At 44.1% G+C, this 21,425-nt stretch overlaps 1 protein-coding gene across 1 annotated transcript; it reads left to right on the plus strand.

Moving 5' to 3' along the window:
* Positions 1-11,991: 11,991 nt before the first annotated feature.
* Positions 11,992-16,504, plus strand: EEF1A1 (eukaryotic translation elongation factor 1 alpha 1). Its single transcript, XM_035321036.1, has 8 exons — positions 11,992-12,089; positions 12,854-13,046; positions 13,872-14,051; positions 14,184-14,480; positions 14,728-14,878; positions 15,046-15,302; positions 15,555-15,789; positions 16,102-16,504. The coding sequence occupies exons 2-8, from the start codon at positions 12,903-12,905 to the stop codon at positions 16,224-16,226; spliced, it is 1,389 nt and encodes a 462-aa protein (XP_035176927.1). The 5' UTR covers positions 11,992-12,089; positions 12,854-12,902; the 3' UTR covers positions 16,227-16,504.
* Positions 16,505-21,425: the final 4,921 nt, after the last annotated feature.

Raw genomic sequence — 21,425 nt, forward strand, 5'->3', positions numbered from 1 at the left:
CTGAGGCTGTGGTGCAGCGATGAGCAGCAGCACTGGGAAGGGCTTCCCACCACGTGGTAAGGCTTTCTCCAGGAAAAGCCTTTGGCAAGTGCTTTGTCAGCTGTCTGCTTAAAGTCAGCCTCGTGTTTTGTATTTAAGTTAAAAATGACAGATTCGTTAAGGATATCTGTATGATGCAGGCCTGGCTTTACAGTTAAGATACAAATTGACACTTACGTGATGAGTTTCCAGTGTAGTCTAATTCTACTTAGTATTTGGGAAAAGAAGATAGTATCTAAACTCTTATTTTCTCTGTTGTAGGTGAGTCCGTCATGTGACTCTTCATAGTAATTAGATATTTGACATCCACACGTTGCAGCTATTCACTTGTACATAAAATTCAACAAAGCATAAAACATGAGACAGGCAGATACAAGTACAATGGCTTAAAATGTCTTGCTTATCAAGAAGGAGGGAATTAAAAGACAGAAGTCTGTGTGTTGTATTGCTCATAGTAACTTCCAGTGTAGGAGTTTTTGTGGGTGTTTGACTTGTAGAGCCAAGCGATTAATTTATTCTGGTTAACTTTATTTTGGGTGACTAAGCTTTCTGTCATTTTATTCCATCACACTATGGAGGTGAAAAACTTACTGCACCTGTGGCTAGTGTTTACATTTACACTTGTATTTGATCTCACGTGCGCTGCAAACAGTGACTTCCCAATGCTCAGGGCTGTACTCATTGTTCTTTCTGCTGTCTGGTTGAAAAGGGCTCAGGATGGTTGCTTTGTGTATGTATGTTAACTTTTTTTTTTTTTTTTTTAACTTTGCACTTCTTGTTACACTCTGAACAACTGTTAACACTGCAGTAGAAACTGTATATGCATCACTTTAACCACAAAAGATGTTATGCTGATAAACATTTTGCTTGCACCTCCAGCTGCAGCGATGCGAGGCCTGCTTTATAATTCACCTGTTGGGAATTTTGTGTCTGTTTTGAAGCCTCTGACGTGCCAGAGAACTGTATGCTGAGGCTCTCAAGTACAGCGATGACAGATTGTAGGATTTTTGATATTTGTTTTTTTTTTTTTTAAAAAAAAAAAAAACCTTGTGGGTACTTTTGTTCTGAGACCTGCCTAGCATGTCGTAAGAACGACAGTGTTATAAATCATGCCGTCCTACATAATCACTGTGGTTTACCTTAATAACCCTTGTAAACCAGTTCCACTGTTGCTTGAATGGTAGCTGGAGTCTTTTCTATTCTGCTCAGAGTAGCAGGATAGAACCATCTCAAGCCACCCTATGCATGTTTTAAGGTGAGGTGTCGGTGATGCGCTGTGCATTATGCTGGGTATCACTGGTAATCTCTGTCTACAGTGAGAAACAGACTTGGGCTTCTCAGCACAGTTTTGTGGTTTCTCTTTTCTTTTTCAGCCTGTACTTTCTGCATTTTTAAAAAAAGGAGCGCTCTGGTCTCATTCACAAACGGGTAACTTCGGGGAGATGTTCCTATGCCCTATAAATAGCAGGGGAAGCCCTGTGGTAAGAGCGACGTAGGCGTTGCCGGGCGTTCCAGGCGTGGTCTGCGTTCAATTTCTCTGAGCCTACCCAGAGAGAAAGTACCTGGGGTACTTTCATTGCTGCCATTTTGTCATCTCCAGTGACTGCATCAGCAGCTATTTGGAAACCGTGCTGGTGACTGAGGTGATCACTTCAAAGCCATGGCACATAACGCTGGGTTCATTGGGGCACTTCTGTGGTTGTTGCGTATTCGACGTACTAAAAGAATGAATTGAGTAGAAAGTAAAGACAGCATAATCAGGTGTACTTGTTCCATATTGCCGTTAGTAGATCAGTGGGTGTACCTGGGTGTCTCTTGCTGCTTGTATACTTTGAGCTGGTACTTGTTAAGTCCCAATCCCCATTAGCAGGTGTTGTGTATGTGCACAGCAAGAAAAGAGGAGGGGCAGAAAAAGAAAGTGTGTGTTTGTCTATAAACTCCTGAATCAGAACTCAGAGTAAGAGACTACAAAAGCTGTGGCAAGCTTAGGGTGATGTTGAGATGACTAAGGTGGGCTGGCCTTGCCTAGTCGTGTACACAGTAGAAAGTGAGTATAACGTTGTAAATCACAATCCTTCCCTTGTGCACATTGCCATTGACTTTTTTGCTGTGTAATGAATACCTAAGAATTAGCATTGGAGAAATAGACTTGCCGTGGGCAAATACTCAGAGACTTTTTAAGAGGCACACATAGCTTCATAAAGTTTAAGCATGAAATACCAGTCTGGGCTTCTTAGGTCTGTCTGTAGCATGTGACACAGCCTTGTTCAACTTTGAAGGTTATAATGGCCACGTTGCTTAGTTGAGAGAATAATTCAGGGTACAATTTCACTTTGTAGCTAATCGGATGTAACTGAGCTTTGCCACCTAACCCCACTTCCTGTGGGTTGAGTCTGGGGTTGTGTGGCCTTGGAGTTAATTGGGTCAACCAGATAATTGGACAGCTTCAGCGCTCTCACACCCCTTTCAGCCATACACTCGTTAGATCCAAAGCAGGAAACACTTGGATAGATTAGAGGAGGAAGGCAATTCTGCTGGCAGGTACTGACAGCTGCATAGGTGTAGCTTCTGACGCGGAGTGACATCTTTCGACTCCGTGAATTCAGATGTGTGCTCAAGAGAAGGGATTAGAACTCATTTTGGAGTACACATTCTTTTTCCTGTCCTGTTCTGGGGATTGTTAACATAGTTCCAGCTGAGCCGAGAGAGGAATGATTAACAGCTACATCTTCATTGCCTCTTGCTGCAAAGGTCAAAGTAGAAGCGGTTGCATCAGTGCTGAGTGTGCTGCCGCTGGAGCAGGAGGCTATCTGTACCCCTCCTCTGTCGCACAGTTAGCTTCCCCTGCCCCGATTCCTGTCTGCCTCGCAGGAATGCCGTTACCACGGGCTGTTTCTAAAGAGGATCCCGGGAGGAAAGGAGAAAGCGAGTGAGCAAGAGTTTCTGCTTCCTCGGTTCGTGCGGGCGTGTACGTGTTGCTGGGTGGCATGACTCACCGCGCGGCCCGATGAAGTAAATGGGGGTGTGCGAGCTTCCAAAGCCAGCACAAAGTATTTCCCTTAAATAGTGATTCTGCACTTTAATGACTCTGCAGAGCTAAATTTAGAGGCGGATCTCAGATGTGCTTTGTAAAAAGCAGCGTTTCTTTACGACTGCCGTTCCCCCACACGCACGCCGCCGAGCCACGATGCCTGCGTGCGCTCCTGCGAGTCCTCGTGGCAGCGCTGGTACCGCTGCGTGGTGTGCACACAGAGAGGGCTTTTATGGTGACTGACGGCGGACGTACATAAAACAGCTGGGGGCTGATTTAATATCCTCTGCGCTGAATTGAAAACAGCGTACGGGATAAAAACCTCAGAGTGTGCTTTACACTTCGGGTTGCCTTAGGAATTGGATAAAATGTGGTGCGGAGGTTGCCCGTTCACTCAGATGGACCTCTGAGGTCTGTCTGCTTTCCTCAACAGGGATCCTGTGGTTCCTGCTCACGGTTTCAGCATTACATGCTGTCTCCTGCCAAGAGAAGAAAAGTTCCTGTTCCAGGCAGCAGAGGACAGTAACTCATGACTTGCTAATATGAATCAGTTTGCAGTTTTTTTTCTAACCTGTACTTTTTTTTTTTAACCTTTTTTCTAGCTTGTGCCACAGCCATATCCCTAAGCTAAAGGATCGGTCTCCTATAGTTCGTATTCCTGCCACCTCTCCTCCCCTCTGTATCCTCTGCCTCTGTTCCCAGGGCTGTGGCAGAGCCTGGCAGGGTGGCATGTCAGCCCTGGCTCCCTTCCTTCACAGATTTGGCCTTAGTGCTGACTCAACACACGTTCCCTGTTCAAAGGGGACGAAGTCTACTTTATACAGCACGTGTGATACCGGCTTTTAACCTCTGAAACACCGTTCCTCTGTGGATTGCCTCTCAAAACCACACCTGCTGTTTTTCACAAGAGTTATTACAGAAAGAGACTACGAGGAGTACCAGCGTGTGTGGACTGACCTCCCACGTAACATCACTGCTGATAGTCCTTGTCAAGGTAGCGCTGCCCGTGGGAAAATCAAGCACACTGTTATTTTAGCATTCTTCTGGTTGTTGTTGAGAAACCAAACATGTTTTCCAGCATTTCACTTTGATAAGGAACCAGTACTGGATGAATGCTTTATAACATGATGCTAGGAATCCACACAGTTCCTAACGCTTCTAGCATAACCTGCAGGATGTAGTGGCAGGAGGAGTTTGTGGTACAAAATCTCTTCTCCCTCTTGTATTAGTAGTCTAACTCCTCCTTGGTTAGAGTATAGGAGTGTCCGATTTCCTTCCACACCTATTACATCAGGCTCTCCTTCAGTTCTTCAATAAAATGTACTTGATCATCTAGTGCAAAAGATGGAATTTGCACTGTGAGGTGCACTATTAGTGGCTGAAGTATTCTTGAATTTCTATTCAGATGTGACTATTACCACTAATAAGATTGACCTCCGGCTAATATAAACATGTTGAAGTCCTTGGGGAGATTTCCTTACCAAGATAAACAAGGTGGGCAGGATTTATGGTATAAGAAATTCATTCATGATCGCTCAGCTCTTCTGCGTAACGTAAACCTGTGGAAACGAAGGCGTGAAGATAGTTTGAGATACCTGACCCATAAATCAGGAAGTATCAGTTATACTTGAACCATTCCTGACAGATATTGAGCTGCTTGTTAGAAGCAGGGGGGTTGGGAGGTTCCACCATCTGAGCACAGAATCTGTTCCAGTGCTTTTATTCCCTCTTCATCTTCATGTTTTCTCTGAACGTGTATTTTATATCTTCAGGAGAAGCCCAGTTCCTGACTCTGTGCAGGAAGAACACTCCTTGTGCCTCTCTCTCTGCAACACCCTTTTTAAAGCTGCTATCATCTCTCCCCACAGCTGGAAGACCGTTCTAAGCTAAAAATTAATATCAAATATGCTTCATAGACCAATTATCATTTTTGGCTTTCTTCTGGATTCTGTCACATCTTGAGGGATGACTCCTAAGCTGGACAAAGTATCCAAGCAGAAGCTTTCATCAGTGCTAAGTAGAATGGAAGGTTTATTTCACGTATCTTCCAACACTTCTGTTTATACACCTCAGTATGTTTGCTTTTTTCACAAGAGTATGGCAGTGTTGACTCACATTCAGCTTGTGATCCACTCTAACCCTAGGCTGTTGTCTACAGGGTTGCTGGTTAGCTGCTGTTTCTCCTGTGTTTGTGCAGTGAACTGCAAAACAACAAATATTAATCTTGATTTATTTCCTAATTATTGTAGACCATTTCTCCAGCTTGCTCATGTTACTCTGAATGCTGCTCTTGACCTCTGAAGTGCTTAATCCCCCTCCCAGCATGCAACTTTAAATCACTTTTGTATGTATTTATACCTGTATATCTGTACGGTGGAATAAGGTCTGTGCACACAGGCAGATTTGATGCAACCTTCCGTAGTGATACTACCAATTACTTTGTGTGTGCCTTTTTCAGCTGGTCTCTCACCTCCATTATCTTGTCCAAAGTTTGCTGAGCTTAGTTCTGCAAGCTGCGCGCAAGGAGTGTCAAATCTTCCCCTAAGTTAAATAAATCCACGTTTTTCCATCCATGAGCCTGTTAAACCTGTCACAGTAGAAAAGATGAGTTTGATGCAATCTGCTCCTAACAAGTCCACAGCTGTTACTTATCAACCCATTATCTTCTTAAAACAAGTTCTTTTGGTCCAATATATTTTTCCAGGAATTGAAATTAGGCTGACGGCTCCATCAGCGCCCAGCTTGTGCGTGCATTTTCTTTTTTAATTCAATTTAGGGATTTTTTTCTACTTTTCCAGTGTTCTGGAACCTTCTCCAAGCCGTAGTTTTCAAAGATAATCAGTAGTGGCTCCAAGATAGCTTTGTCTGGCCAAATATTTCAGAAAGACTATATTAGGCAGCTAACTAAAAACAAGGAGAGAATTTTAGGTAAATGGCCTCCTGTTTCTAACAAATACACCCTCCCCCCCCCACATCAAGTTCTTTCTCCTTTTGTGTTTAGTTTTGTTTATTAGTTTTGTTTGCTTGTTTTCTACCATAATTAAATGTGGAGCACTCCTTCATCTGTTGACTTACTGCTTTTACCAAGCAGGTCCCGTTGTTTGTTGCCAATTAGAAATAATCAACTTCTGTTTCTACCGTAATTTAACTACCAATAGCCTCGAAACTTTTTCTGTCATCACGTCCAAACTCATGATTCTTCCCTTACAGGATTTTCTTTCCCGAGACTAAGCCAAACTACTTTTCAGTCAACTCAATATAGATTGAGCAGGGCAAGTGTAAGTACTTTTCCAGATCTCAATTTATTCCCATAGTTCCCTGAAACCTTTCCAAGCTTTGTATGTTTCAAATTTAAAATTGCTGAATAAATGTCAAGCATGTACTAAACTAAATCTGAGCATGGCTGCTGAAGGACCTGATCCGCACCACTTCTGGTGACTGTGGTTATCATGTAGCACGAATAATTCAAGTGTAACTGCAGTGGAAGCTGATCAATAGCATGAGTGATGCCAATGCTTGAAGCCACAGCAACATCAAGGTGGGAGAGTGGAAATATGGATGGCGCTTCATCCAGAGGAATATCTGGACGTGTCTGCACCATCCTTACTAGCACAAGTCTCAGCAACTGCCGCCTTTCTCCTTTGGACAATCCATCCACTCTCCATATGTAGCAGACTTTAGTGGTCTGCACCAAAAGCTCCTTTGTTTCTCTCCCTTGCAACCTTCAGCAGCATCTCAGGTTTTCCTTCTTCATATAAAGCAACCCCCTTCTAGGAAATCTACCTTTAAACTTTGCCTCCTTCCTTGAAATTTTGTTTTTTCTTGGGTCAGTAGGAGAGACGGAATGAGGGAATGCAAAAGGTCTGCAAGATGAGAACAGGGAATTTTAGCTCTTCTGTCGGTGAACTTCCAGCTTGCTGAGTGCATGTGCCAGCTCCAAAGGCAGCAAAATTACCCTCCTGCGTGGACATTCAGCAAAGCTATCAGAGTATTTTGCTCAGTTGCTGGTGAGGGCCCAGCAGAAACCTTTCAAGTGTGCGGTCAGTGAGTGAGGAGTTGAGGTACCACTTAAAAGTTTAATCTCAGACTTAGTGTGAAAGTATGAATCAGTTGCTTAAGGCAAAATGACTTCTAGCACAAAAGACCAGAGCTTTAAAATGGAGTTTTGGAAGAGAAGGTCATAATAAATTAAGAACAAGAGCCAAACTGACCTTACCTACTGGATTTCTGTTTATACCTGCCTCTGTCGGTATGTAGAGTGCTCTGTTTTTTATACTCACATTTAGGCTGTGCTTTAAATTGAACTCCTAGAAGGCCTTATCAGTTACCTTCCTTTAGGATGTCCAAAACGTGGTGGGATGCAGTGAAAATGTGATTGTGTTCAGGAAAAGGAGTAAATGCCGTAGCCTCTTTGCTGTTGCAAAACACTAATGTAAAACCACAGAACAGTTTAACAAATTATATTGTTTCTCTGTAATAGTGGTGGTTAGTTCGTCAGCCCTTCACCTTTATTCTGCATCAGTGTCTAGTAACAGCTCTTTGCCTGGAGCCAGGTCATCAGCTGGTATAAATTAGCCTAGCCCTAGTGAAGGATGTGAAGCTTTGTCAGGTATGAAGGGTCTGTTCTTGGAAGAACTAAAGCAGCGATTGCCTCTTGGATCTGATGTCCTCGAGTTGTCCGCATGTATCTGTTCAGTTTCAGGGAAAAGAAAAAAAAAGGAAGAAAAAGTCTTATTGCAGCAGCCATATGTGAGGTTCATTTCTTCCCATTTGAAACACTTCTACCATAAATCAGATGTCTTCCTCTTCTAGTTCAGTAACACAGGGCTCCACAGAACACAAGTTTTGGCAAAGGAAGGGAGGATTCAATACAGCATCTGCAGAATGTCCCTGCCCACTCTGGTACGAAACCTTTGGTGTAACGGTTCAAGTGGTACTAAACATTCAGTATAGATGAGCCTTCTTGCATTGAGGATAAACGTGGTTTGAAAAGACTTTTTTTTTTAAAAGCAGGCTGTCCTCTGAGCATTAGCGTTTCACCAGTTGCAAGTGCTCTAACTGGAAGAGTGCTGCTTCCCCCAGGAATTTTGTTTTATGGGCAGCAATGCCTTCTTAAGACGCTCACTTTAAGTTATTCAGAAACTTTTGAAAATGCAGATGTTTATTTATCCCAGTAATGCTCTCGATACTGTTTGAAGGCCACTCTCCTATGCTTTCTACTATAAGACCCTGTTTTCTGAATCTGTAAGCAAGCTCAGCTTTGAGATCAGGCAAGGTTGTTCAGGGCTTTATCCAGTGCAAGTCTTCCAAGAACAGAGGGGTTTATGTTATGCTCTCTCCTGGGAGTGTAACTTAGAGTGTATATATTGTTGTCTCTTCCCTTTACCAAGTGATTTCATTTGTATAACAATACCAGCTTCTAACACAGAACTAAATAACTTTCACAAGCATTTTTTCAAGTAGTTCCAATTCAGTTAAACTTTTTTTTTTTGAAGTAGGTTCTCTGTCTAATCTCTTGCTGTGAGAGTAGCACAGTTATTCTATTGTCCTTATATTTGTTAAACAAATGGATGTAAATTCTGCTAGTAAGTATTAGGATGATGTAGGGAAAAGGACTTTGTGGCAGATGTAGATGCTTTTTATTTCTATTATGCATCAATGCATTAAACAAGTACAACTGGAATTAAATCTGTGTGCCCATGCTACAATTCGTTGAACATTTGGACTAAGGTACATACAGGTAAAACTGCAGTGTTGGGATTAGAAAGTATTTCACAGTAAGAATGAGGTTAATTGTATTACAGAATAACATTGTGTACCAGAATCAGTTTTTGCTAATCGCCAATTACGATTGATAATTTGGGATTACTTTTCCACCACTGTTTCTGAAAGTGCCCTCAAGAAATCTTCGTTCCTCTTCCATGTACAGGGAGCTTGATAAACTGCAGGTATCAGATCTGGGTTTAAAGTCTCGTGCTTCTGAAGTCTGTTTGCTTACACTCCCGGACGGCCTTGTTCACTGCAGTTGAAACGATCGTGTAAGTGCTGGCTACCTTCATCTTTGCACAGGAGTCTAATCAAAAAGATGCCACTTCCACGTGTATGTGGAAGAGAGTGTTAAAACTCTTTAGAGGTGTGCGATGAGAACATTTTTGATTTCCTGGTGTGATTTCACTGACTATGACTGTGTTCTAAGATTATAGCACATTCCTTTTGCTCTGCAGTCACACATTAAAATGAAAGTAATGCTGTTGTAGTTAGTGTGATCTCAAAATCCAGTTAACATTTATATTTAAAAGTTAGACTATTTGGCTTGGACATACTCCGACCATAACTTCATTTTAATATCACTTTATCTGAGACTCAAAAACCTTTTAAAAGTGGTGCTTATTCCATAGGTTTCCACAATACAGGTGCTCTAGTGAACACTGGTATGTATTCTTACACTGCAGGCATGTCTGGACATAGGTTATTTCATTTTAGCATATGCTCACTAATGGTCAGGGGAGAATGAGTGATCTGTTCCCCACAAAGTCCACCTATTTCTGAAGCCAGGCTGGATTTACTAAGCAAGACTCCAAAGCCCAAAAGACCTTGAGTTCTTGAAATCTCTTATCTCTGTTTCTTCATAAGTTTTTTTCTTACCAAAGAGATTAGTTTTGCCTAATGAGCAGAATCTAAAATTTGTAACAGGCTAAGTAGGCTAAACAGGCTAAATGTATGCAAATGCATACAGGATTTAGTCCAGTATATGCCTAACTGTGTTAGTCGAGAGGATTCTGCAGAACGCATTTGCACAGAATTATGTGAGGCTACTCCTATATCTGAAGCTCCCCAGCTGTATAAATATTTGGGGGATTGATAATCGGAATGTTCCGCTAATAGAATGGACAATGAAAGATAGGCTAGTTGTTGAGAGAGTAAAGGCACGTAGGGGACTGATTAAAGAGGAAATAATAAAATTCTTTTGAAAATTCAATTACAGACATGGAGGGAAAAAACAGCTCTTGAAGGCTTTTAACTAGGATATGGCTACGAGGTTGTCCAACGCATTCGACGACTTTCAGCTATGTACATAGGACAGGAATTGCTGTCTTCAGAAGTACATAGTTCTAAATGCCTGTATTTATGAAATAGTCTTTTAAACATGTCCCTCAAAAAAAGAAATGTGCAGTTTATTATGGGCCACGTCAGAAATCAGTAACACATTTCCTTTCTCCTCCCCCATTGTGGCAGAAGTCACTGAAAATTTTAAACTACATTTTTGTAGAATGGATACTTTGTCAGATCAGTCCGTTAAAAATACCCCTGCTGGCATACATATTTCAGAAGCTAACTCGAAGCAATTCTGTAAAGTAAAGCTTTTTAGCTGTGTTTACAAACCGCCTTTGCTTTTTAACAGCCCCCAAAAGCTAACTTTCTTACCCGTTTTACCCTTTGTTCCTGAGCCATGAAATCACTTCATGGTAATGCTTTTCCATTTTAAAGAAGGGGCTCTTCTCCCTTCCCCTCAATCTGCTGCTGCTGTCTTCATATAAAATACGTTCATGAATTTTATGCCTGAGTGTAAATTTTGAGAAAAGCTGAACCCTCTCTAGCTTCCCTCCCACCAATTTCTGTGTTTTAAAAAAAGGGGGGAACGTGATGACTTCATTCCTTTCCTGAAAATGACTGCGTTTATTTAATGATGTCTGAACACGTCTGCAGGTTTTACTCAGTGAAACTGAGTTTTTGTGTAAAAGGTGTATTCTAAATTCGACATCTCTAATACGTGTCATTTCTCAAAATTATGTTTGTTCATTTGTTCTTTCCAAATGCACTTTTATTTTTTAGATCTTCCGGTGGAAAAACACCAAATGGGAACCCTGTGCTTCTTAAACAGTCCACACAGTACTGAGCTTGCTGCTCTCTCTGCTGTGCTGAATTTGATGCTGGATGCATATCAGCTAGGGCCACTTGAAGACACCTGAACGTGTAGATTCATCAGGTGTTTTTCTTTGGTTTTGTTTACTTAGTTTTTGTTGGCTGGGGGCTTTTTGTTTGTTTTGAACAGGAAGCTGTTTTTGTGTTTTACAGCTACCAGCTGGAGACCATGCCAAAAAAAATGAATGAGATTATAGCTGGGTGTATGTAACGATTTACAACACAGGTGTATCAAGAAAGAAGAAAAGGAATATATGCATGAAGGAAGAAAACAGACCATGGAGGTTTGTTTCCTTGGCGGATCATTTTAAAAGAGCCAACAGAAATACTCGTTCATCTTCTCAGCTTAGGTTTGCTTAAAAAGGTGTGTTTGAGGTTGAGTAATTACTGGATTTTCTGCAGTTGCAGGTGAGTAAACCGTGGATTTTCTTACTTCAGTTAGAGGCGAGCAAAGAATGGAGGCGAGGTATGGGAATCACGGGGGCTTTTCCTTCTGACGGTGTGTTGTTTCATGACTCCTTGCCATCAGTTTCAAAAATAAATGGCTAGGGTACGCTTCAGTGGCTCTCATCAGAACTTTTCACACACGAAGATACAGAAGAGGGAGGGACGCACGGCGCGCTTCGGGATTCTCGCAGGGGAGCCGGGTGCTCGATGCCTCCGCGTTTCCGTGGCCACGTCTGAAACACCGGGGACGCCAACACCTGGGATGCCTCTCCTCAAGGCGTCGACCTCGATTTGTGTGACTTGTGAGCCACGTTTTTCTTTCTGGGGCCGCTAAAAAAGGCCAAAAAAGCTGGCTTTAAGAAAAAAACCACTACGCCGCTCCCTCCGGGGGCTCACTAAAAGCCCCTGTGCCCCTGCTCCCTCCCCGAGGGTCTCGCAGCCGCCCCAGGCCCGTCCCTTCCCCGCCCCCCACCGGGCCCGAGGCCGCCGCCCTGTGCCCGCGCAGCGGGGCCGGGCCGAAGGGGGCGGGGCCGCGGGGCCGCCGGGAGCGGTGACGTGTCCATTAGGCCCCGCCCCCGGCGCAGGGTATATAAGGGGCGGCGCTCACGCCGTCGGTCTTTTTCGCTCCGGGTTCGCCGACGTCGTGCAGGTGAGGCGCGGCCGCCGCGGGCCGGGCCGGGCCTAGGGGAGGGTGAGGGGGGGGTCTGGGGCGACTGCGGGGCGCGGCCGCCCCCTCGGAGCGCTGCGGGGCGAGGCAAAGCGGGGCGAGTGGCGGGGAAACCGGGGGTACGGCGCCGCGCCGCTTCATCATGGGTTCGATGCGGGGTTATGGGGTGCGGCCGGCGGCGTTGTGCCGAGAGGGTGGCGGTGGGGAAGCCCGGGGGGTCGGCGGGGAGCGGGGAGGGAGGGCTGGGGGGGGGTCCCGGGGGGCGCCGCCTCGCCCGCGGCGGGGGAGGGGAGAGGGTTGGGGTGGGGGGGAGGAAAATGGCGTCCCGCTCTTCCTGCCCGCCGCCAGCGCCACAAAATGGAGGACGCGGCGGGCCCGGGCGGGGTGAGTCACACACAAAGGAGCGGGGCGGCCCCGCCCTCCGCGCTGCCCGCCGGCCTCCGCGGCCCCCTCGGCCCCGCCGCCGGGGTAACTCGAGCCCGAGGAGGAGGGGGCGACGCCGGGGGGCGCTCGGCAGGGGGGCCCCGGGCCGCTGCCGCCCGCCCCGCTCCGCTCCGCTCCTCCCCTCTGTGGGGCGGGGCCGGGCCGCGGGCCTCAGGGCCCGGCCGGGCCTCCCCGGGCTGCCCAGTGCCCCCTTGGGGCTGCGCCCGGCGGGAGGCGCTGCTGAGGGGGGCGGGGAGGATCGTGAGGGAACCGATCGGCCATCCCGAGGTAACCGGGCTGCTGGTGCTTGTGGAACTCGGCAGGTGTCGACTGTCTCTCTGCCGAAAAGGAAGAACTTAACCAGCGTCGAAAATGGGAAAGGAGAAGACCCACATCAACATCGTCGTCATCGGCCACGTCGATTCCGGCAAGTCCACCACTACCGGCCACCTCATCTACAAATGCGGTGGTATCGACAAGAGGACCATCGAGAAGTTCGAGAAGGAAGCTGCTGAGGTGCGTGGGACTCACATGGCCAACAAAGTTGTGGGCATGGGTGAATAAAAAGATTAAGTTGCAAAACTACTTAAATTGCAAAATGGATCAGGGTAACAGGCAATTAGTTTGAAATCATCCCCATAATTAAAAAGCGCTAAGGCATGGAATCCACCACAGGAGTGAGTTATACCAAAGTTGTGAAGTGCAAAATGGAGGACAAAGGAAGGTACAGAGCTACATCTGTGTAGTGAACCTTGGAATCGGAACTCAACTGGAGTTGCCAGGTTCAGTCTTGGCCTACATCTAGCTGAACATAAAGGCAGTTGTGATGGTTAGCTTTATCTCTAAAAACAAAGTTAGTGACTTTGGTACTTGAACCTGTAGAAAGTCTTCAGATGTTCATTGCTTCTGTGCAGTAACAAAATAGCTTTTAATAAGCACATCACAGAATGAAATGCAGTGAACGCTAGGCTATGTGGCTGTTAAAATGTTGATTGCAACAGGGATTACGTTAGTAAGAGAACTAAAATTCATAGTGGACACTTGATAGTAGGATTGGTCCTAAGAGATCTATGCTAAAGAGGTGATAGTGCAATTAACAAGATGTCGAGAGGGCCAAACTGTCAACAGGTTAATTAACAGAAAACAGTTGGCATCTCCCACTGGTTGTGCCAAGCGTATCTGTGCCAGAGTTTTGTAAGCAACAGCGACGTTTTTCAACATAGATCACTTTCTATTTTTAGCTTTTGCCTCTTAGCCTGTGTCTAGTTCATGGTCTTTCTGAAACAAATGAAAATGCATACTGTCAAAATAAATAGAAACTCTTTTTTTAAAAATCTGTAGATGGGCAAAGGTTCTTTCAAATACGCCTGGGTCTTGGACAAGCTGAAAGCTGAACGTGAGCGTGGTATCACCATTGATATTTCCCTGTGGAAATTCGAAACAAGCAAGTACTACGTCACCATCATTGATGCTCCTGGACACAGAGACTTCATTAAGAACATGATCACTGGAACTTCTCAGGTAGGAAAATGGAGCTAAGGATTTGGGGAGTTTGCACAGGCTGTTCCTTAGTTCCTTTACTGTGAGGGAGCTCCCCTAATATCTTGGCATTTGTGTAGGCATTATAATGAAGGCTTTTCTTTCTTTTCAAAGGCTGATTGTGCTGTCCTGATCGTTGCTGCTGGTGTTGGTGAGTTTGAGGCCGGTATTTCTAAGAACGGGCAGACCCGTGAGCATGCCCTTCTGGCCTACACCCTGGGTGTGAAACAGCTGATTGTTGGTGTTAACAAGATGGATTCCACTGAGCCACCTTACAGCCAGAAGAGATACGAAGAGATTGTCAAAGAAGTCAGCACTTACATCAAGAAAATTGGCTACAACCCAGACACTGTAGCTTTTGTGCCAATCTCTGGTTGGAATGGAGACAACATGCTGGAACCTAGCTCTAACGTACGTTTTGCATTTCTCTATATTAAGAAATTAAACTTGGCAGGATTAGAGATCAATTATACAACAGATAAATGTACGTTCTCTTAATAGTACTGATCTGAAGTGCTGAGGTTGAAATCAAGTTCCAGTACTTGATGAGTTCTTAGTCTGTAATAATACATTGAGTGCTATAGAGATAAAGTGCTTGTCTCTAGCTTCATGCTCTTAGAGTGGGCAGGCAATGATGATTGGGCTGTCCTTATTCCAGATGCCCTGGTTCAAGGGATGGAAGGTTACCCGGAAAGATGGCAATGCCAGTGGAACCACCCTCCTTGAGGCTTTGGACTGCATCCTGCCACCAACTCGTCCAACTGACAAACCTCTGCGTCTGCCTCTTCAAGATGTCTACAAAATTGGCGGTATGTTTCCAAGTTACTCACTTTACAACAACACCTAAGGCATGGGACAAATGCAGTTTATTGCCTGGAAACTAAGTATAAAGTGTAAAATACCTACTTGAAATGTTCTCCCCCTGCCCATGAGGGCATACACTCACTGGATTACTGAGATGACTTCTCTTTTGCAGGCATTGGTACTGTACCAGTTGGCCGTGTGGAAACAGGTGTCCTGAAGCCAGGCATGGTGGTTACATTTGCCCCTGTCAACGTTACAACTGAAGTAAAATCTGTTGAGATGCACCACGAGGCCCTGAGCGAAGCTCTGCCTGGTGACAACGTTGGCTTCAATGTGAAGAATGTGTCTGTGAAAGACGTTCGCCGTGGTAACGTTGCTGGTGACAGCAAGAATGATCCTCCAATGGAAGCTGCTGGCTTCACTGCACAGGTGACTTTTGCAACCGAGATGTTAAAATCTAGGAATCTAGATCTTGGTTGTGAAATACTGGAATTCTGCCCCCTTTTTTTTTTTTAACCAGTAGGATAACCTGTAAAGTGACGCAGACTTGTGGTCTGAGATAGGATTTGCTTTAAGCAAATCTGTGGAAGTTACGTTACATAAGACACACCAGTCTGTTGCAGGAAGCTTTCCAAACTTAGGCCAGTGTTAACTTCATACTTGGCTCTTTTTTTTCCCTAGGTTATTATCCTGAACCACCCTGGCCAAATTAGTGCTGGTTATGCCCCTGTGCTGGATTGCCATACTGCTCACATTGCTTGCAAATTTGCTGAGCTCAAAGAGAAGATTGATCGTCGTTCTGGCAAGAAGCTGGAGGATGGCCCCAAATTCCTGAAATCCGGAGATGCTGCCATTGTTGACATGATTCCTGGCAAACCTATGTGTGTTGAGAGCTTCTCCGATTATCCTCCTCTGGGTAAGGTGTCTTTAAAACGTGCTTAATGCTGACCTCTGGAGAAGGTGCCCGATTTCTAGTACTGGGGTGTAGTTTTTCCTGTAATACAGCACTAAGAGTTCTGAATATAATTGGAATTTGAAAATGGAACCAGAACTTGGGTGGGACTGGGAGTATTCTCTAGATAATACGGCTGGGTGTTAATGCTGCAGTCACGTGCAGCTTACAGTCCTAGAGCAGCAGCTGCTCGCTCAGCCAACGCTGTGTGTTGATGCTGGTCTGTGGGATGTGTAGCACTAGACAAAAGTCATAAAAACATGTTTTTGTTTGCAGGTCGTTTTGCCGTGCGTGACATGAGACAGACGGTTGCTGTTGGTGTCATCAAGGCAGTTGACAAGAAGGCTGGTGGTGCTGGCAAGGTCACGAAGTCTGCCCAGAAGGCCCAGAAGGCTAAATGAAAATTCTGTACATCAGCTGCCACCTCAGTCGTAATCAGTGGTGGAAGAACGGTCTCAGAACTGTTTGTCTCAATTGGCCATTTAAGTTTAATAGTAAAAGACTGGTTAATGATTACAATGCATCGTAAAAGCTTCAGAAGGAAAGGAATGTTTGTGGACCATTTGTTTCGTGGCAGTTTAAGTTATTAGTCTTTAAAATCGATAAATTTTTTAAAAATGGAAACTTGACCAAAAATCTGTCACAGAATTTGAGACCATTAAAACAAAGTTCAATGCTATGTCTCTGTGTTCTTTGGGTTAACATTAACTTTTTAGAAAAAAGTACATACAGGCCTTGTGGGAAACGAAAAAGATGATTAGTGTGCTCAGAAGTTGTGAAGCAAATACTCGTGTTTTTGTTTTGGAGTAGAGTGAACTTCAGCTGAGGATTTACTTTTAGCTGTATCTAAGCCTTAAAATCTCATTTCTGTGGTGCTTTTTTTCTTTAAAGGTGGTTTCTAGATTAGATAGCACAATTGCCAGGTAACAGCTACAGTATGTGGTGCGTTCTGTAGTGCATTGAGTAAACCAAGGAAACTTGCTGATTGAAGGCGGTGACAGAAAACAGAAAAAACTTCCATAAGCAACAGAGTTACACTGGGTTTCCAGTTAGTTTTGTACCTGCGTTTTTTCTGATGGTAACCAGATGTTTCTCTTGGGGAACTGGTTAACTGTCACACAGATTTTCATAATGGCTAAACACTTCAATCTAAATGGCTTTCAGTACCTTGCAGAACATTTGATAGCCACATTTCCAAAAACAACCAACCCCAAGAATTTGGGGATGCTTTGAGATGTGTTAGGCAATCCCTGAAGGGACCCCCCTTACAGTGTCTTACTCAGTTTCTATTTCAAAGCTGAGAGAAACTGGCAGGTACTTCAAACAGCATGGTGTTCGCCTGTCCTGTTTGATGGCTCTGAATTTAAAATTTGGGTAAAAGATGTTTATGGGATGTCTGCTTGAAGACGTACTGGAGCATTTCCCAGAGATGTGATAAATGCACACTGGTTAGGTCAGCACCACATGGTGTGGCAAGGTTCATACTTGGTGCCCGAACAATAGGGATCCAGAGCTTTGGATCAGTCGAAGTGGAATTGGGTAACGAGTCAACAGGTTGCTATTAGTTAATAGATAAATAATGAGCTAACCATTTTGGGATATAAGAAATGCCAGCTGTATTAGATGATGGTTCCAAAATAAGATTGAAGACTTGCTTTGAATCACTAAATGCAGATGAGCAGTTAATGGATAATCAGATCTGACTTGCCTAATGATAGTTGTTTTACTAACCTTTAACATGGTTTCCCCACATAAGTCTGAAAATAATGGAGTAGCTTTGAGGGATTACTGTTCCATGGCACCAGTACGTTTGTCATGTTGTCTGTAACACCTCCAAAAAAGCAGATCTGTTTGAGTTACTGCTGTGTTGTTCTGATGTTTGTTTTCCTTCCCTTCTTTAGCTGTGTGCCTGCTCTATAGGAATGTGTCTGTACTGCTTGAATAATCCCAAACTGCTATTATTTCTCTGTGCTCTGTTTGCTTTGGTTGGATCTTTGTGCCTTTTTTGGCTCACTTTGTTTCTTACAACGGTAAAATCTGGGAACATTATACTCCATTTTCTGAAAGGAAAGGTGTACTGAGTACAGTTGGAAGCAAGGGCTGAAGCACTTAATCTGTAGAAGATGCTGGAATGTAGTAAAGGATTCTCTCTGTAATACTTAAATTCAACTTCTGAAGGTTCGTTAGTGTCCTCAAGCATATAACAAAACCGGGGCAGTTGTACCGTCGCCATAATAAAGCTCAAGTATCTTTCCAACTCTTTGCATGGTTCTTTGCAGTTCAGGATGCTTCCAAGAGAATTTGGTCAAACAGGTTGAGCAAAGCAAAAAGCTCTAATTGGGTTGAAAGGAAAAAAGGATCTTTGGCACGGTTTATCTACAGTGCGGCTTTGTATTAGATTTCTTACACGTTCTGTTGCTGAGCCTAACAAGCCTGCGAAGGATAGCAGGATGTTTGGTTTGGCCGGTGTGGGCTGGGTATGCAATATCCAGCCCTTCTGTTTGCAGTTCCTCTGTGTTCTTTGGACCAGCGTTGTCCTAAGCTGGATGTACTCGCTCGGTTACAGTTTGGAAATCAGCTTGCAATAAGCAACCCTTTCAAATTGAAACCTTGAGGTGAAATTAGGTTTGAAACAAGCATCGGGCGTTTGGAGTGTCTGTGATCCTAAGTAGTCGAAGCTGAAAGGGAGGGCAGGAAATACAGACAGGCTATGGAGCTAATTGCAGCTCTTAGCTAGCCTGTTGATGAGGAAAACTGCAAAATGTGGCAACTGCAGAGCTGCTGGGAAGCTGCTTCGTATTAAAATTGCCCAGCTGGGCAGGCACAGAAGTCAGCCAGTTGCTTTGGAAAAAGCAACTTTGTAGTCTCGGTTCTGACTGTAGGAGAAAGGAAAACTTAAGCCTAGAGGAACAGGCAGAATTGCAGCCAACAACATCATGCACAACTAGGATACATGCTCGTGAATGCTCTGCCTGTGAGGTTATCAACTGCTTTCAAGTATTAAACCCCAGTTTTACACCAGCTGTGATTTTTTTTTTTTTTTTTTTACTATTGTAGACAAATTTTGCTTTCTATGCACTAATGTGATGCTATCTCAGTTCTTTTATTAATCTTTGACTACATGGGGAAAGTGTTAGACTTTTGTAAACAATATTTGGGAATAAAGCTACTTTGGTCAAACTTTTAATAAATGTTAATAGTTGAGAACTGTGTTTGTCTTCTGACTGCTTATTTCTTTAAGCAACTTCTACAGCTGTCCTGTCCTTAACTCTTTTTATACCGTCCTGTAACGCCAGGGCTGTTGATACAGAAGTGTGAAAGCATTGCAATAAATGGTGAGGTAGCTGGTGGAATGTAGAAAACTGGCTAGAATATTAACTTTATTCAGAGTTTTATTGCTGATAGGGGCAGTGGGGAGCTGGAAGATTGAAACTAGTTTTCTTTCTAGTTGATGGTGCCTGCTTTAGGATCCCGGAGGGCTTTTGGTACACAGAAATATTCTAAAAATGTATGTGGCTAGGTATTGAGGGACTTGGATACAACAAAGCCTTCTCTGCACGGAGCAGAAATGGATCAGCGCAGTCATTACAGCTGTAGCCAAGTAACTTCTCGCTCAGGGTTGTTTCCCTGGGTAAATATTTCAGACTGGAATAAAATGGGCTGTGCTCAGACTGCTGCCCCCAAGGTAATTTAATTATATCTCAAACCAGCACATGCTACTACTGGAACAGTTAATTTTACTGAAATTAGAGATGAAAGACTAATTCACATTCTGATTGTAGGTGGCTTAATGTATGTTGGAAGGCAGTGGCAAGCTTTGTTTGGGTCAAATTAGTGATTATTTTTCTATATTTTTTTCTTCATTATTTGGTCAAGAAAAAAAATCAGGAAACAATAAAACATACTGTAGCACAACATCCTTTTCCTCGTTAGTGCTAGGTGATTCAGTGCCCATTTGAGAACAGCATTACCTCGTTCTGGATGACAAAAATAATCTGCTTTTCGTGTATATTAGTTAAACAGCTAGGTAGTGCCTGGAGTGGTGGGAGAAGGTTCTTTGTGGGGCTGGCCAGCCCCTGCCCCCCAGCAGTGCCTTGCTGCTGTGTTTTTTGCTCTGCAAAGCACAACTCAAAACACTTGATGCTCATTTCTGTTGGTGCCCAAAGTGGCTGAGTTTAGGAGACTTTACTTGCTGTGAAGGATGGAGGCTGAGACTTTAATTCTTTTGTGTGTGTGTGTGTTGTGCTTTTAAACTCTCTGTGCATCAATGCAGGCTAAGGTCATTTTTCTGTCCTTGCCCTGCTGCTCTCCTTGGATGGGTGTGAGAGGGAAGGCACTGGGAATGCCAGAGGGTGAAGATTAAGGACAAAAAGCGTTGGGCGAGCAGGAATGTGCTTTGTTGTGATCTTCCTTCAAAACAACACCGTTCCTTTCCCTTGCCTACCTTGATGAGCGTGGCTGCAGAACTTTTTGCTGGTTGTTTGGCACCCTTTGCAAGGTCTAACTCAGCCTGACTTCTCTGTTTATCTTTTGCTTCTGGATCTAAAATACTAAAATATGGCTGCTACCTCCAAAGCTCCTTTCTACCAGTTTTTTTCCTTCTCACTCTCTCTCTTTTTGCTGCAAATTCCTATCAGTATTAACAACTCTGAGTCTACAAGCTTCCAGACCTTCTTTATTTTCAACTCCTCAAATTCTTCATGTTGTTTACTGTACCAAATAATTCATTCTGTTTAGGAATCTGACCTTCTGAAATTGCAAACCTTAGACAATAGCCAAATCATAAACTGAATGGAAGAACAAACAGTTTAATGATGACCATGGAAAACAACATTGGACCGAAATTCATTTCTCCTGTAATGCTCCTACCAAGGGGGAGGCTGAACGTGCTTTGCTTTGGCAAAAAGAAGAGGGTGTCCAGGGTGCAAAAGAGCCAAAGGAAAACCCGGTAGGTGGAAAAAACAAACAAACAAAAAAAGCCCATCAGTTTCCAAAAGACAGTGGCTATGATTTTTATTTATTTATTCATTTTAGGTTTTCCTGAATCCTGTTTAGTGCCCTCAGGTTATTCCTGTATCATGAATCAATTACAACAGTCTCCTCCTCTCCCCCCGCCCCCCTCCCCTTTTTATTTTTAAATGAGTTTACTTTCCTTGGCTGCCTACTGATAATTCTTTAATCCTTTATGCTTCAGGTATTTGCACAACATAATTCAAGTCTGCCAGCTTCTCTGCACTGACAAGAGTTAAGCGTGCATTTTCCTCAAAAGCTGGTGGGTGAAATACTGTCACTGGAGATAATTGAAGCCAGCTTGCCCCTAAGTCAGGGTCCTGTCTGCCCTGCCAGCAGCAGTCACAGTCACCTTTTCCTTTTTAGCCTACTGAAATCAAAGTTATAGGACACGAAGTGAAGGAGCCACCAGGGAGCCCACTGGAGCAGTCGGCCAGCTGGTGAGATAACCACTGCCAGGCCGCACCGTGAGGAAAAGGCAAGGCAAGGTGACCTTCCCCTCCAGGAGGGCTTGTATTGCAGTCCTGACTGAAATTTCATAGAAACACGGAACGGTTGGGTTGGAAGGGACCTTAAAGATCCCCCAGTTC

The sequence above is a fragment of the Oxyura jamaicensis genome, chromosome 3 (genome assembly GCF_011077185.1).
Source record: "Oxyura jamaicensis isolate SHBP4307 breed ruddy duck chromosome 3, BPBGC_Ojam_1.0, whole genome shotgun sequence".
NCBI classification, from domain to species: Eukaryota; Metazoa; Chordata; class Aves; order Anseriformes; family Anatidae; genus Oxyura; species Oxyura jamaicensis.

Bases quoted from the DNA above. Each gene is read 5' to 3' on its own strand.
- EEF1A1 (XM_035321036.1), top strand. From the start codon at position 12,903: ATGGGAAAGGAGAAGACCCACATCAACATCGTCGTCATCGGCCACGTC. The intron at 13,047-13,871 runs GTGCGTGGGACT...AAAAATCTGTAG, and splicing joins TCGAGAAGGAAGCTGCTGAG to ATGGGCAAAGGTTCTTTCAA. The intron at 15,303-15,554 runs GTGACTTTTGCA...TTTTTTCCCTAG, and splicing joins CTGCTGGCTTCACTGCACAG to GTTATTATCCTGAACCACCC.